At 30.1% G+C, this 16,859-nt stretch overlaps 1 protein-coding gene across 1 annotated transcript; it reads left to right on the top strand.

Annotated features, from left to right (window-relative positions):
- The first annotated feature begins 7,549 nt into the window (after positions 1-7,549).
- On the top strand, positions 7,550-9,345 carry LOC136092076 (uncharacterized). The gene is made up of 3 exons (XM_065819795.1): positions 7,550-7,664; positions 8,657-8,941; positions 8,987-9,345. The coding sequence occupies exons 1-3, from the start codon at positions 7,550-7,552 to the stop codon at positions 9,343-9,345; spliced, it is 759 nt and encodes a 252-aa protein (XP_065675867.1).
- The last annotated feature ends 7,514 nt before the right edge of the window (positions 9,346-16,859 follow it).

The following is a 16,859-nucleotide window of genomic DNA, read 5'->3' on the forward strand; positions in this document are numbered from 1 at the left end:
ACGCATTTTATAAAAAATGCACACTTAAACAATTTCTATATTATAAATTAAAAAAATATATACAACTGTGAATTATACTTTTAAAAAAATATCAGCGCGTTTTTACATTTAAATAGCTGAGGTGAAATCGTCAAAGCTAACTGTAATTTGCCTGGTCATATAAAGACTTGTGATCGCACGTCTTCCTTTGAAAGACTGGGAAAGCAAGATGAATGAAGCGAATTCCAAAGAACCGATGTTTGAGGAAAAAAACTAGACGAATAAGAGTTTTTGGAGCACTTAGGAACAATCACAGTTAAAGGATGAGACTTAATTGAATGACGAGTAACACCAGAATGAATTTTAGTTGATGGCACAAGAGACGCTAACTCTTAGCAGTGCCCATTATGGTATTTGTAGAAAAGAGAAAGAGAAGTAACATTTTTTTAATTTTTTTTTTATTGTTTTTTCTGTTTAACATAGTATAATAATTTCTACAATGCTCGTTTAAATATATATAAAATAAATTCTATTACAAGAGTATACACTAGTGTTACAATAAAATAAGGTTAAAGCAGATAGGAACTCAAAGAAGATAAGGATAACATTACGTTATCGCAAATATTTTCATAGAGGCCCTTTTAAAAGAATAATAAATCGCAGATTTATATAATAAAAAAGAAGAGTAATAAATCGTTTTAATAAATCGTAAATATACAGCATTAAAATCGAGTATAATATAAATATAAAACTCATCATAAATAAACTAAAGAGATCGCATTAAGAAGTATATAACACGTATAATATAAAGCTCGTATTAAGAAGCAAATAAGTAGCAAAGTTAACGGTAAAATAGTCAAACAAACAAAAAGTTAATTAGTTAAAACAAAAATAATTTTTTAATTATTAAGATCATTGAATAAACTTAAGGACTTTACTGTAAACTTAAAATACTTTTGACATTCATTCCATAATTTAGGTCCTCCATAAGATATACAATATTCTGAGAGTTTGTTACCATTCCGAGGCAATTTATATTAATGTTTCTATTTGATCTTAGATTATACTTATCATTTAGCTTTATTTCGAACTTGTCATTAAAATTTACTGGTAAAAAATTGTTGTAGTATCTATACATAAAAATTAGATGCTGATAGATATTTATTTCAAATATATCCATCATTTTCATATCTTTCATAAGAGGTTTTGGTTGTTCACGTTTAAATTTAGAGTATATGATTCGGCAAGCGTGTTTTTGTAGCTTATAAATTTTTTCAAGTTTTGTTTTATGCGTACTTGCCCATGATATATTACCATAGTTAATGAAACAGTGAATCAGCCCAAAATATATCAATTTGAGACTTGAAATATTCACGTATGGGCGGACTCGATACATTACGGCAATAGTTCTGGTGATTTTTGATGGTGAAATTAAAGTTCACCAGTCACTGTAAGCCCCATGCTGTAGCAGAATTGAGATCCTTCTCAAGCTCAAATTTTTTTTTAAACGTCTTCGCTTCCAACCACTGTGGACCAGAGATGAGTTTAGGTTTGATGAAGTGTCACCTGGGATTTTTTCACTGATAAGTTATTGTTATCATTATAGTAAAAAGATTTAATCATAGTTAAAACTAGTTTCACTTGCTAAGACAATAAAATTGTCAAATCAATTTTCAAATAAAATGTGCAAATGAGTAAGTAAAGTTAAACTGAGTACCGAGTTTTACGTAGAAGACCTCTTTAATTCGCCGTATAATCATTTAAACTAAATTTTAAACTTGCTTTAAAATGTCACTGTTGCGTATTTAGTATACTAGACTACAAATTTGACTTTTTCAATAAAAAAATCAAAGAGCGCTTCTCCGTTAATGAAAACAGTCTGGATGTTACTCTTAGCAATAAGTAATAATACTTATTAAATAAAAGTACCAAATATATTATGTCTGGAAACAGTTTCTTACGTGATTCGGTTTGTGCAGTGTGTTGGGTTGAAAAAAGTGCAAGATGTAAGTCGCTATCTGAAGTCACCAACCGAATACAAGATATTATCAAACTCTACATATATGATGGTTATGATAAAAATATTATGAGTTTTCCTTATGTCATTTGTGGCAGTTGTAAACGAAATTTATACCTTTTTAAGAGCGGCCATACTTCTAGGGGGTCATGGGGACTTCAAGTTGCTAAGGTATTTTTTTATGCTAATACTAATTATATTATAATACATATAATTTATATGTATACTATTTCAATTTTAAGTAAAAAAGTTATATTTGTGTGTGTGGATGTACTATATTGGTGGTCATTTATTTCTGTTTATGCAATTGTTAGCAATAAATTTCAACAATCCATTATTTATAATATATATTTAGACATATATTTTAATATATAAGATAACTAAAGCAAATTATTACAAACAAATCTCTTTGTATAATTTATTGTTAAGTTGGAGTAGAATTTTGTTAATTTATAGTCTGAAATGCTTTAGATTGATTGGGCCAACAAAAGGCGATCTTCTGATCCATGTTTGAGTGTCACTATTCCAACATTTATTGAACCGAAAGTAGCTTAAAACGTATGCATTATTTATTTTCTAGTTTCTGGACGAGGCATTTCTCATCAGTGTACCCAAGCTGCTGCTGTAGACAACTTAATTGGTCACTGTTTACAATTATGAGAATATGCAGAACAAATAGCCAGTGCTTTAATTAAAAAAAAGATGGAGAGCGAAGGTATAGAAAAAGGGACATTTTTTAAACTAAAAACACGAGGAACACCTATCTCTATTAGAGTTGGAGCTCCCAATTTAAAGAGTAACAGAAGCAGTAAACAACTTTCTCTTATAACAGTCATGGAACTGCAAGTCTCTCTTGAACTTTCTGATAATGAAACTAAAAAGCTTTGTTCTTCAACTAGAACTGGATTAAATAGAAGAGACTCTGTGGAATATAGTTCAAATATAATTGAAATATCGTTCAAAAACTAATATAGTTGAAATATAGTTCAAAAACTAGATAATCTTAAAGAACAACTAGATGAATTTTATAGCGTAGAACAAATTGAATTTGTTTCTAACCAGAATGAAGCTATCATAAGAGATTTAGTATATATTAAAAATCCCTCTGATTTAATCCTGCATATTATCAAAGAAAGAGGTTTAAATCCATGTGTAGGTTTTGTACGAGTTTTTTTAGATGGTGGAGGAGGCTTCCTTAAAGTTGTTGTGAATGTTTTTGAAGAACAAGAATCTGAAAATAAATTTATGAATAGTGGCGTTCAAAAAGTTTTTATTATAGGTATTGTTGAAGATATTCCTGACAAATATGAAAACCTTAAATTAGTGCTTGAGAAACTTAATCTTGAGGATGCAAACTATTATATTGCTTTTGATCTTAAATGTGCCAATGTATTATTCGGTCTTTCATCGCACGCAGGTAAAAAAGCTTGTTTGTGGTGCAGTGGCAAATGTACGCTTGATATAGGAACTCTTAGAACTATTGACAATCTTGATTCCTGTTATGAAGCATATATTAAAAATGGATTTATGAGATCGTCCATGAAGGAATTTGATAACATTGTGAACAAACGCCTAATATATCTTAACACTGATAAAAATACTTTTCTAGAAAATTTAGTTGCACCACCTAAGCTGCATCTTCTCATTGGAGCAGTAGATAAAATAGCAGGGTTTCTTTTAACTGAGTGGGATGGTTTTGAGTTGTGGTTGAAAAAACACTATATAATTAAAAGAGGATATCATGGAGTTGGTTGGGATGGTAATAATGCAAATAAAATTGTAAAATTGATTGATGAACTTCAACATGAACTGCAACTTAAAGTACCTTATCTACTTCCTGTAATCCAAAGCTTAAGAGCTTTTAAATCTGTAAAAGAAGCTTGTTTTGGAAGAAATCTCGATCCTGACTCAGAACACAAAATAGCGTTGTTTAAAAATGCTTTTTTATGCCTACAAGAGACAGCTTCTTCACTCAGAAAGACACTAACAGTGTCATGGAAAATCCATATTATATGCTGCCATGTTTTTCTTTTTGTAAAGCATGCAGGATGCGGCTTGTCAAAGTATGCAGAACAGTGTGGTGAGGCAATTCATACAAAGTTTAAGCCTACGTGGCAAAGATATAAACGTAATATAGATCATAAAGATAATGGAGATAGATTAAAAACTGCTGTTGTTGATTTTGGAATTAAAAGATTATAATATTGTATAGTTATAGAAATTATGCTTCGTAAAATTTTTCAATTTATTATATTGTAAAACAAAGCTGCCTTAGAAAATGTTGTGGGATTGGAGCAAAGGGACAAATATAACCCACAATTTTAGACATCCCATGCCCACCTGTGTTAAATAGGTTTTCAATAAAAACTTTTTTACTGACATAAACTAAATCAAAATTAATCAATAGATTTCAAATTTCATCAACAAATACTTTGGCATTCAAGAGATGTGGCCATGTAAAATTAACAAACCCCTCATTTTTGTTGTTTTCTGGGAGGGGGTTCATAGTTTTGTGATTTTTTCACTCTTAGCAAGTGAAACTAATTTTAAATGTGATTAAATCATGTTAGTATAATGAAAACATTACTTAATCAGTAAAAAAATCCCAGGTGACACTCCATCAAACCTAATATGCCTTCTGGTCCACAGTGCAACTAAAGGCTGCAGGCAGCCACTAGTTAAAGTTGGAAGTTACTGAAAGAAAAAATATGAAAATTGTAGAGCAAGATAACGATTGACGGACAACTAAAAGGATTGCAAATTATATTAGGAAAGCAAGATGAAGGAAGCGAATTCCAAAGAGCTGATGTTTGAGGAAAAAAACTTCCAAAGAGCTGATGTTTGAGGAAAAAAACTAGACGAATAAGCATTTTTGGAGCACTTAGGAACAGTCACAGAAAAAGGATGACACTTAATTGAGTAACGAGTAACACGAGAATGAATTTTAGTAGATGGCTCAAGAGACGCTAGCTCTTTAGAGCAGTGCCCATTATAATATTTGTAGAAAAGAGAAAGAGAAGCAACATTACGACGATGTGTGATGGTTGGAGGTTAGCTGCAAGAGCAGGTCCAACTATGTTAACAATGTGTTTTTGCACCTTGTCTAAAAGAGAAAGGGCATCATTAGAAGATCCGCCCCAGATATGGCAACAGTATTCCATAAAAGGCCGGATTTAAGATTTATAGAGATAGAGAAAAGAATCCGAAGTAAGAAAGTGACGAGCTCTATAAAGAGATGCAACCTTAGCAGATGCAAATTTTGCAACTGATTTGATATATGGTTTCCAAAAAAGATTGGAAGTAAAAGTTAAGCCTAGAAGATAAAGAGTAGATGACTCATCAAGTACATCACCGTTCACAAATATAGGAAAATCTAAATTATTGCGATAACAATTGGCTGAAAAAAATTGAGTTTTATCTGAATTAAAGTTCACCAGCCACTGTGAGCCCCATGCTGTAGCAAAAATGAGATCCTTTTTAAGCCAAATGCCCCCTCCAAGCAATCAGTGGGTGTTGGTTTCTTATCACGACAAGAATAAATGGTATAATCATCAGCAAATAATGCCTCCTTAGATGTGAGAATATCTGAAAGATCGTTTACGTAAATTAAAAAGAGTATAGGGCTAAGGATAGAACCTTGAGGAACCACTGAAGTTACAGAATAATAAGAAGAGTGCTGTCCATCAAGGACAACTTTTATACTACGATTGGAAAGGAAGGATTCAATGATCTTAAAGATGTTGCCGGATACACCATAAGAAGAAAGCTTATGGAGAAGACCAGCATGCCAAACTTTATCAAAAGCTTTTGAAATGTCAAGAGCCATGGCCTTAACCTCTCCACCTTTATCTAATGCACGATAAAACCTATTGTTATTACTGTTAGCAAATCAGCTGTAGAACAAGAAGATCGAAATCCATATTGACGGTCAGAAAGTAAGTTATTAGATTCAAGATGAGAAATTAGGTGTTTTATAATTAAAGACTCAAAAACTTTGATTATGACAGGAAGAAGACTAATGGGACAGTAGTTAGACGAATCAGATCGCTCTCCAGAACTTTTGAAGATAAGGATAACAGATGCCGCTATCCAGCAGGCTGGAAAACAAGACTCTGATAAGCACATGTTGAATAGTTTTGATAGTATAGACGACAGCTCCGGAGAACACTTTTGCAAGACAATAAAAGGTATGTTGTCCGGGCCACAAGTTGTAAAAGCCTAGACAGGAAATTACTTTAGATACAGAAGCTGGAGTGATATGAATGTCAAGCAATGGATCAACCTGTTTGTTGGCAATATCAGGTAGAACGCAACTAGTGGAATCAAGAATTGATATTGAAGAAAAGTTTTTAGCAAACAATTCAGCTTTGTCTTTAGGTGAGGTGACAAAGTCTGAACCATAAAAAAGAGGTCGAATTAAAGATTTGATCTTATTATTAATACTATTAAAGATTCTCCAGAAGTCACGAGAGCCTAACTTTTGAGATAAGATACGAGATTTCATGACTTAAGAAGAGCGGGTTTTGGCGTTAGACAAAATTTTTTTACAATTGTTTCTGGCAGTAATAAACAGACGTCTGTTTTCTGGAGAATTGTTTTGCTGATAAATATGGAAGTAACGGTTTCGATTGGCAATCGCCGCAGCACAGTGTGAGGAAAACCATGGAGGAGAGTGAGGCTTGACCTGGAATCGTCAAGAGGAAATAAAAGGTTCAATGCCAGCCTGAATGCACTAAGTTATGTAAGAAGCACATGGCCCCTACAAGCAATTAGGGAGTGTTGGCAAATGCCACCTACACAAATGCCCCCTACAAGCAATTAGAGAGTATTGGCTTCTGATCATGACAAGAATAAATGGTAGTAATATGAGCGAACAATGCCACCTTTGATGTGAGAATATCCGGAAGATCGTTAATGTGAATTAAAAAGAGTATAAGGCCAAGGATTGAACCTTGAGGAACCCCATAAGTTACCGGGTATGAAGAAGAGTGATGTCCATCAAGGACAACTTTTATACTACGATTGGAAAGGAAGGATTCAATAATTTTATAGATGTTACAGACCTAAAGCACTGTAAGAAGGAAGTCAAGAGCAATCATCTTAACCTCTCCACCTCTATCTAATGTATGATAAAACCTATTGGTTATTACTGTTAGCAAATTAGCTGTAGAATGAGAACATCGAAATCCATATTGATTATTAAAAGGTAAGTAACTAAATTGAAAATAAGAGATCAAGTGTTTGTTAACTAAAGATTCAAAAATCTTGCTTACAATAGGAAGAAGACTAATGGAACGGTAGTCGGACTAGTCAGATCTCTCTCGAGAATTTTTGAAAATAGGGATATCTAATGTCGCTTTCCGGCAGGCTGGAAAACAAGACTCTAATAAGCACTTGTTAAATAGTTTTGAAAGTATAGACGATAGCTCTGAGAACACTTCTGCAAGACTGAAACAATAATTTTGTCTTGACCACAGGCTGTAGAAAAGTCTAAGCAGTAAATTACTTTAGATGGAAAGCTGAGAGTGAAGCACAGAAGCTGGAGTGACGTGAATGTCAAGCAATGAATCAACCTGTTTGTTTGCTGTATCAGGTAAAACGCAACTAGTCGAATCAAAAGTTGGTTTTGATGAAAAGTTCCTAGCAAACAATTCAGCTTTATCTTTAGGTGAGATGACTATGTCTGAGCCATACAAGAGAGGTGGAATAACAGAGCTGCCCTTATTTTTTAATACAGATACTATAAAAGAAGTTCCCAGATGTCAAAGACATCTGGAAACTTCTTTATTAGTATCTTATATATATACATATATATATATATATATATATATATATATATATATATATATATATATATATATATAAATTAATAAAAACACTTATCTAACTTTCTTCAACAGTGTGTTTTGCCATCAGTAGGCTCATCAGGAAGAATAGGAGCCAGGAGGATTCTTCCTGATGAGCCTACTGATCGCGAAACAAATTGTTGAAGAAAATTGGTCAAGTGTTTTTACTAATTTGTTATTGCTCTATTCTATATGTATATATATATATATATATATATATATATATATATATATATATATATATATATATATATATATATATATATATATATATATATATATATATATATATATATATATATATATAAAGAAGCTAATTGTAAATATTTATAGATAGCGTAGAGTATAGTAGAGTAGGGTATAGATAGCGTAGAATTTTCAATTGTATTATTTATATAATAATTGGTAATTACTGTTGTCAATAGTTTGTAAATACTGTTGTTATTAGTTTGTAAAGACTTGTAAATACTGTAAATAGTTTGTAAATACTGTTGTTAATAGTTAATAGTCATTAGTAGAGCATCAAAAGGAAGTTTGTAAGATTTTATTTATTCTCAGTTCTTCACTAATTCCTTTTTTTTCTTTAGATTAACTCTTCGTCCTAATTAAGATGATAAACTTATCCTATAAGAAAAATGTCTTTGGGCAGGTGAGGTTCTTAAACGGTGGTGAAGGCCACTCACCTAGTAGATGCAAACCTCCAAAATCCCACTTTATTGTGGTAAGTGTAAGAGTGAATGAGAAGTGATTGTATTAAGATTAGTTATTTGAAGATCAGCGCCTAATATAGTATAAGTATATGCACTTCAAACAGGTAGGGCAAGAAAAGAAAAGGAAGAGTTTTACATTCTGGGTAATATTATGAAAAAGAATAGTGAGACTGAGAGATTGTTTGTATGTGGAGACTTTAATTGGCATGTAGGTGCAGCATCTTGTGGATTTAAGGAAGCGCTTGATGGAATGGGGTTTTACATACGGAACAGTGAAGGAGAAATGTTGGAATTTTACAAAAAAAAATTCAGCATAAAGCAACTTATGAGTCAGGTGGGTTTAAGACACAAATTGACTGTTCTTAATCAGAAAGCAAGACCAAAAATAGGTGAGTAACATAAGATTAATAAAAGTTGAAGCTTGTATTCCACAGCACCACTTAAATTGAGTATGTGCAGAATTTGTAAATTTAAAGAAGTTGAAGTGAGTAAATATTTTGAAAAGAAACTTGAAGCAAGAAAAGTAATCAGATTAAAAAGAGGTGTGGAAAGTGTGTGGAAAAACACCAAGAAATGCTTTCTTGAAGTAGCTGATGAAGTATGTGGAAGAACAATGGGTCCTCAGCAACACAAAGAATCATGGTGGTGGAAAAAAGAAGTGACTAAGGTTGTAGAAGAAAAGAGAAAACTTTATAATATGTGGAAAAAGTCTGGGAATGATGAAAACAGGTCTTGTATTGTGTCGCTAAGCACAAAGCCAAACAAGCTGTATATAAAGCTCAGTCAGAGATGAGATGAGCAGAAGTTACTGGGTGAAATGCTAGTTGGAGAGGATAAAGGAGGGTACAGAGTTGTAAAGCAAATGGTGAAGAAAAATAAAGATGTTTTGAGGAAGGTATTTTGGAAAGTATTAAAGGGCTAATGTAAAAACACTTACAAATAAAGTTAAGGTAAAAACAAGGTGGATGGTTAATTATGAAAAATTGCTAAATGAAAAGTTCGGATGGAATGTAGTAAACATGTAGTGAAGTAAAATTGGCTATTCAGAATGCTCAAGTAGACAAGACTGCTGGTACTTCTGGCATATTGGCAGAGATGTTGAAAGCTTCAGGGAATGTGGGTGTTCTGTTGGGGAAATTTTTTAAGACTAAAAAAATTGTTTGTTAACAAGAATTTCGAAAAAATAATTAGGATTTAAATTATTATATATTTTGATAAACTAAAATTAATTCCTAAATCTTTTGGTTTTAATAGAAAATTTAATTTTTCATTTTAAATTTAGTCAAATTACATAACAAAAATTTAAATTTAGTATACTTAGTTAAACATGAAAAGGTTTAAAATATATTTACCGGTTATGAGTAGGTAATAAATCTTGGAACAGAGCAATTAAAAGAAAGCCACTTTTCTTTAATTTTGTAGGTTTTGTAATACTCTCTGTTAAACAATTTACCAACTTAATATCTCAACATTGTTTTGTTTTAGTGTGCGTACTGTTTAAATATGGTTTTAATTTAGTAAATTTTCATTAATGGAATTTACTTTGTTGACCATTGGTAGACAGTTTATGAAAAACGAATTGTATTCAACTCAAATAAGGTAAGAATAATAGGTTGAAATAAAATTTATCGTTAATTGTTATGTTAATGTTGCTTTGCTTTTTTCTGCACTTTTTCTATTTAATTTCTATAAAAAAAGCCACATGAATGTAAACTCGACATGGTGTTTGAAAAGCAAAATAGGGTTGCCATGGCCTACTATATTACACGGCCGTGTATGTTACATTTTAGAGGCCGATTCTAAGAGGCCTATGTACGCAACAAAATATTGACAGTGCAAAATTAAAAAGACTTTAAATATAAATCTATATATATATATATATATATATATATATATATATTATATATATATATATATATTATATATGTATATATATGTATATATATATATATATATATATATATATATATATATATATATATATATATATATATATATATATATGTGTATATATATATGTACATATATATATATATATATATAATATATTTATAAATATATATATGTATATATATATATATACATATATATATATATATATATATATATATATATTACATATATATATATATATGTATAATATCATATATATATATATATATATATATATATATATTACATATATATATATATAATATATATGAATATCATGGTTAGCAAATGTGTTGCATTTGGTTGTAAAACTGAATTCAGCAGTTCTTTAGAAGATATAAAAGTTGCTTCTTTTCATTTTTCGTTGAAAAATCAACAGTTGCTAATTTATTGGGTTCGTTTTGTAAACCGTAGTGATTGGGTGCCTTCACCAAATTCTGTCTTATGGGAAAAGCATTTTAATGAAAGGTACATTATTCGAGGTATAAAATGCAAGTTAAATTGGAATTTAAACCCTATTCCTGAAGTTTTCTCAAGCGAATGCTTAAAACGGCCTTCCGCACTACCATCACCTATTGCTTGAAGAAGATCACATAAAACTTGTATTTATCAAAAAGATGAACTTAGTTTTTTTTCTGAAAATGATAAAGTAACTGAATTGAACAAGTTAAAAAGTAAACATTCACCAGAAGGTTTTCAATTTCAAAAACATCTCAATTGTGCTATTTATTACAATTTAATATTTGATCCTTTAACGCATTTTCCTTCTGTTCTTGAATTAATAAAAATTGATCATTGTTGATGTATAGGATTGCAATACAAAGGAAATAATGTTCCACTTCTACCATGGCTAACTATAGGTCATAATGGTTTGAGGATGCTAAAAAATCTTTCGTCGTACATAAAAAATATAGCTTCTTCTAATAGAAATATACTTCTTGAAGAAATAAACAGTAGAATATACTATAAAGCAAAGGGTCAACCACAATATTCTGCAGATATGATTAGACATGCTTTATAATTAAGATATACATCTAAACAAGCATATGAAATTTTACTTGAATCATTTCCATTACCTTTAATTTCTTTTTTAAATAAAATAAAACAAGGTGGAGTTGATGCAATATAGGCTGTTAAAACACTTCGTGAAAAGGGTTCAATACATGAAGACAGAATACTAATTGTAGATGGATTTTATCTTCAGAAACAAGCACAATATTGTAGTGGTGTCTATGTGGGTACAGATGACAATGGTATTCTGTACAAAGGAGTTGTTGCATTTACGATTGTAAGTTTAAAGAAATCTATTCCTTATGTTATAAAATCAGTACCCGAAGTTACCATTAGTGGTAAATGGCTTTCAGAGCAAATATCAGATTCTATTAGTTCTCTTTCTTTATCTGGTTTTAAAATTTGAAGAGTTGTTACTGACAATCATCAAGCAAGTATAAATGCATTTAGTTTACTTCATTATAAATTTGGTAATCAGTCAAATTTATTTATTTATTATCCTGTTAGTCTAAACATAAAAATATACTTATTCTATGATAGTGTTCATATTGTTAAAAATATCAGAAATAATTTATTACACTGCAAAAAATTTGTCTTTCCGTCATTTACTTATAATATAAAAGATGATGTCTACAATTGTCCAGCTGGTTATATAACTTTGGGAGATTTTCATCTTCTACATACTAAAGATGAACAATTTCAAGGTAATTTGAAGAAAGCTCCCAAAATTACATATCAAAGTCTTCACCCTGGTAATAAAAAGCAAAATGTTTCTCTTGCACTGTCAATTTTTGATGAAACAACAATTGCAAGTTTTGAAAGTTATTTTCCAGAACAAAATGGCAGTTAGGGTTTTTTAAGTATTTTTCAAAAATGGTTGACGGTTTTAAATTCAAAACAGCAATTTAGTCCTAATAAACATGGTAATGCAATTATTTTTGATGATGGTAAAACAACATTTTTAAGGCAACTAGCTGATTGGGTTGAACTTTGTCAGAAATCTCCATTTTTTACTTTTTCAAAACAAACATTGTCTGCTCTGATCACAACTCTGCATTCTCAAGCAATATTTATAGACGAGCTTATCAACGAAGGATATTTGTATGTGCTTACTTCACGACTTCAAAGTGACCCTATAGAGCGTAGATTTTCTCAATATTGGTGGTGGGAGATTTCTAGTAAGTTTACTAGAAGTTCAACATTCAGAAATTATTTTAGCATGTCGGACTTTAATTAAGGAAAATGTAAATTTTTGGAATGAAGATTTAAAAAACAGTTATGATAATCCAATTTATGATGAATTACTAATAACATTAGATTTAAACTCAAATGAGATATCAGAATTAATTCTCTCACCTGAAACAGAAGAAGTTGCAACAACAATTGCTGGTTACATAGCAAAGAAGTTAATAAAAAGGAGCAAATGTAGCAATTGCTAGTCTAGGCTTGCTACAGAGGCAAGCAATATAAATATTTGTCCATAACTACAAATACTTTCACGAGGTGGTCTTACTGTGCCTTCACTTTCATTTAAGGATTTCACATGTGGATGTTTTGCAGTCTTAGATAATCTTTCAAATTTAATAACTAAACAATGTGCTAATGTCAAAGATGTATCAAGCTTTGTTTTATCAAAATACTTACCAACTGTTTGATTTACCTGCGATTTACACAAAGAATGGGGGTTTAAATTTGCTTCTAAAATTATAATTAATGTTTTTTTTTAACAATAAACAGAAGATAATCAATGCCACTGTATGAAAAGATGCTGATATAAGTTTTAAAAGTAGACAGAGAGAAAAATAATATTCAAAATAAAACATAAATAGATAATAACATAAAAAACTATAATTAAAAAAATAAAAAAATTTTCACCTTATTTTTTTGTAAATTCCCAGTGCTGTCAATTTAAATGTGTAATATACAAATATATAAAAATATATATTATACATACAAATATATATATATATATATATATATATATATATATGTATATATATATATAATATAGATAGATATATACACGTTTATAAATACATAAATCGCTAGTATGAAAGCACAAAATGCCAGTTTTTTGTGAATACTTTTTTATTCATAATATTCCTACTTGTAATATTATATTTATACTATCTATTTAGCCTAGATGAGATATAATTAAATGTTTTACATATAACTATATCTCCATATCCATCCATCCAATTATATTGCATATCCATGCGTGAAGCTCCACTTTGATTACGTAGTTTTAAATTTGACGTAGTATTAAATTTTATGGAGAAGTCTATTATGTGAAACTCAATAGACTTCTCCACAATAAAACGCTCCATTACTTTACAAGGGATACCAGTGAGTGATACTGGTCCGTAATTAGATTCAAGAAGGGCTCCAAACTAAAATTTTGGAGTCCTTCTTGATTATCGGTGTTAAATTTGAGCGCTTCCAATCGTCTGGCACCTCACCTTTAGAAAGTGAAGTCTGAAAAAAACTCTGATGCATACATTTTGAGAAGCCTTGGATGGACGCCGTCGAAGCCCATCGTTTTGTTCCTGTCAAGGTTTTCAAGTCTTTTTTGTACTTCATCACGTGCAATAAACTGCGTTGTACATGTAACTTCCGTTTGCGGCTCGATTACAGAAAACCGATTAAAGTAGTCATTTAAAATTCTACATATTTCCTCCTCACCAACTGTGCTTTCACCAGTACTGCCATCTAAAACTCGTATTTGGTGTTTAACTTTTTGCAACTTTTTCATATAGGCGTTAATCAATTTGTGGTTATTCTTTGAGATTTGATTTATCGTTGATTCGTAATCTAGCACTGCTTTTTTAGCTTCTTTTGCAAACTAATTGTATGATTTGTTATACTTTTTACTTAGGATTTCGTGCGTAAATCGCCCAGCAGCTCGGTACTTTCCCTCAGAGTTCTTTCTTTATTTATTGCCTCTTTAACTGTCTGTGTTACCCATGATACCCAAAAATATACCCAAATATTGTATTCCTAGTCTAGTTAAAAACATACTCAAATATTGTACTCTAGTCTAGTCTCAAAGAAAAGTGTTTAACGAATTATGATTTGAGATGCCAATGCAACAACGCGCGTTTTTAATTTTTAATGGAAGATTAGACCCACAGCTCTCATCTAGAGTAAAAATAACCATGTTACGATCTCTTAAAATTCGTACTTTTTAACAACTTTTGTACTTTTAGGCTATAATTTATAGACAACAAATAAACTTTTTTATTTTTTTAGTAAAACTTGTGGCTGGTTATATATAAGTTGCGAAAACTTATTAAAATAGTTAATATTCCAGCTCAAGCTTTTTAAAGTATGACATTATGCAAAATAAGCGATTTGAATGAAATTCGTCCAATTTTAAAAGTACCTCCATAGCCAAAAGATAATTATTCAGACCAAAATATTTTTTTGTTTGTCATTGCATCTATTTTACCAAGCAAATATGTAAAAAATGACGGAATCAGGGAAGTTTAATATTATTTTTTTCTTTAAAATTATTTGATTCATATAGACAATGGTTAATAGTAGATTTGAGCTATTCAGTCCTTCGCAGTATCGAATTGTCTCAAACTAGCCAATTTACTGGTTGGTGAAGAACAGATTTAACTCTAACTATACCAGTTTTTAAATAAGGAGCCCAAACAGACAAAACATACTTAAGGTCTTACGAACAGTTAATATAACTTGAGAGCCATTATTTTATCAACCAAAGTTAATGTATTTTTTAGCATACTAAGAGTTTGTAGAGATTTAGAGACAACTGTTCCAATATGTGTGCTCTCCTTAAAGTTAGATCTAAAAATGACTTCCAAATCACGCTCTTCAGATTAGCTTGTTAGATGTCAATATATACCTAAAGTGTTTAACCACTCGTATACCAAGCGTAGACGATCCTGCGACATCAAACTGTGAGAAATTTTTAGAAAAAAGTTTAGTATCATCGAGAAATATGTGAAACGTTTTAGTAAATTGAACAGAATGGTTTGTGAAGAGAATGAAGAGAGAGCCGAGAACAGAACCTTGAGGAGCATCGCTGAAAATATCAACTTAAACAGAGCTAATATTTTTTATTGCTTTCTGCCTACAAAAAGAAATTAATTCAATGTATGAATTCGCCGTTTATTCCGAAAGATCTTAATAAATGCAAGAATGTATAATAGACTAGCTGGATGGAGAACGAAGCTAAAAACGGTTTAAAATTGTGGTACAGTCTTAGTAGTATAATATTTCAGAGGCAAGTCAAAAATGGCGCCTTTGCATTAGAAAAGAAAATATAGTTAGTGTGCTTTAAAAGTTTGTTGTCAAAGTGTAGCTTGTAAGCTTTGAAAGTGTCGTTGATTACTCTCTCAAATGTTGACGCGATAAGTTTTTAAAAACTGTTTGAACTATTAAAAAGTTCACAACAAAAATCACGATCTAAGTAAAGTTATCGTTTTCTGAATTGATTTAAGGAACAAATATCAAAGTTTCACACAACTTTCACAGCTTGTTTAAACATTATATTTTGCTTTCTCGTTAAACTATGGGTTTTTTGTGTTCTTAAAGAATGTTTTTTTTTGCAAGGAACTTGGTATATCTCTTAAGGGTTTTATTTTCCGTTGTAGTATTTTTGCTGGATTTAAAAACAAATAGCAATATTTTACATATAGGAATTTAAATACATTTTTATAAATCCGGCAAATTCTACCAATTCTAATCTAAACATTTATTAATTCAATACAAATCTAGATATTGGGTAAGAGTTATTTTAAATAGCACAACATAAAAAGAACTATTGACTAACTCTTAATCAGTAAATATTGTTTACAAGTTATTTTTAACTTTGATCTTTCATTTGCAATGCTTTGATTGCTTAAAACATCTTGATATAATATCATAACGTTTCGTTTTAGCTTAAAACAATATCATTACTCTTTTTTTATGGTATGCTTATTTCTTTTTATTAGCTAAGATTTAAACTTTTTAACAAATCTCTTCATTTTTTGAATATGAAGCTTTTAAAAGCCTTTGGATTTATTCATTGCAATTAAAACATTTCAATAAATTTGCTATTATTATAAATTTAATTTAAATTCTGTTATTACTTAAATCTTTTATCGTTAATTAAATTAATAAATTATTATGAAATTAATTTTCATATTTAATGTATTTTCAAATCTTTATTACTATAAACTAATACAATGTATTTACATAATTTTTTAAACCACATCAACTAAAGGTTTAGGTTTGTGGCAAACAGTCTTTTTATCTTTATTTTTATAAAAATATTTGCACTTATTTTAAAATTATTGTAATAAAAATATTTTTTTTGCGAATATTTAAGAAACTATTTAACCCGCGTTTTAATTA

The sequence above is a fragment of the Hydra vulgaris genome, chromosome 15 (genome assembly GCF_038396675.1).
Source record: "Hydra vulgaris chromosome 15, alternate assembly HydraT2T_AEP".
Taxonomy (NCBI): domain Eukaryota; kingdom Metazoa; phylum Cnidaria; class Hydrozoa; order Anthoathecata; family Hydridae; genus Hydra; species Hydra vulgaris.

Bases quoted from the DNA above. Each gene is read 5' to 3' on its own strand.
- LOC136092076 (XM_065819795.1), top strand. From the start codon at position 7,550: ATGTCAAGCAATGAATCAACCTGTTTGTTTGCTGTATCAGGTAAAACG. The intron at 7,665-8,656 runs GTGAGATGACTA...CACTTCAAACAG, and splicing joins CAATTCAGCTTTATCTTTAG to GTAGGGCAAGAAAAGAAAAG. The intron at 8,942-8,986 runs GTGAGTAACATA...TGTATTCCACAG, and splicing joins GAAAGCAAGACCAAAAATAG to CACCACTTAAATTGAGTATG.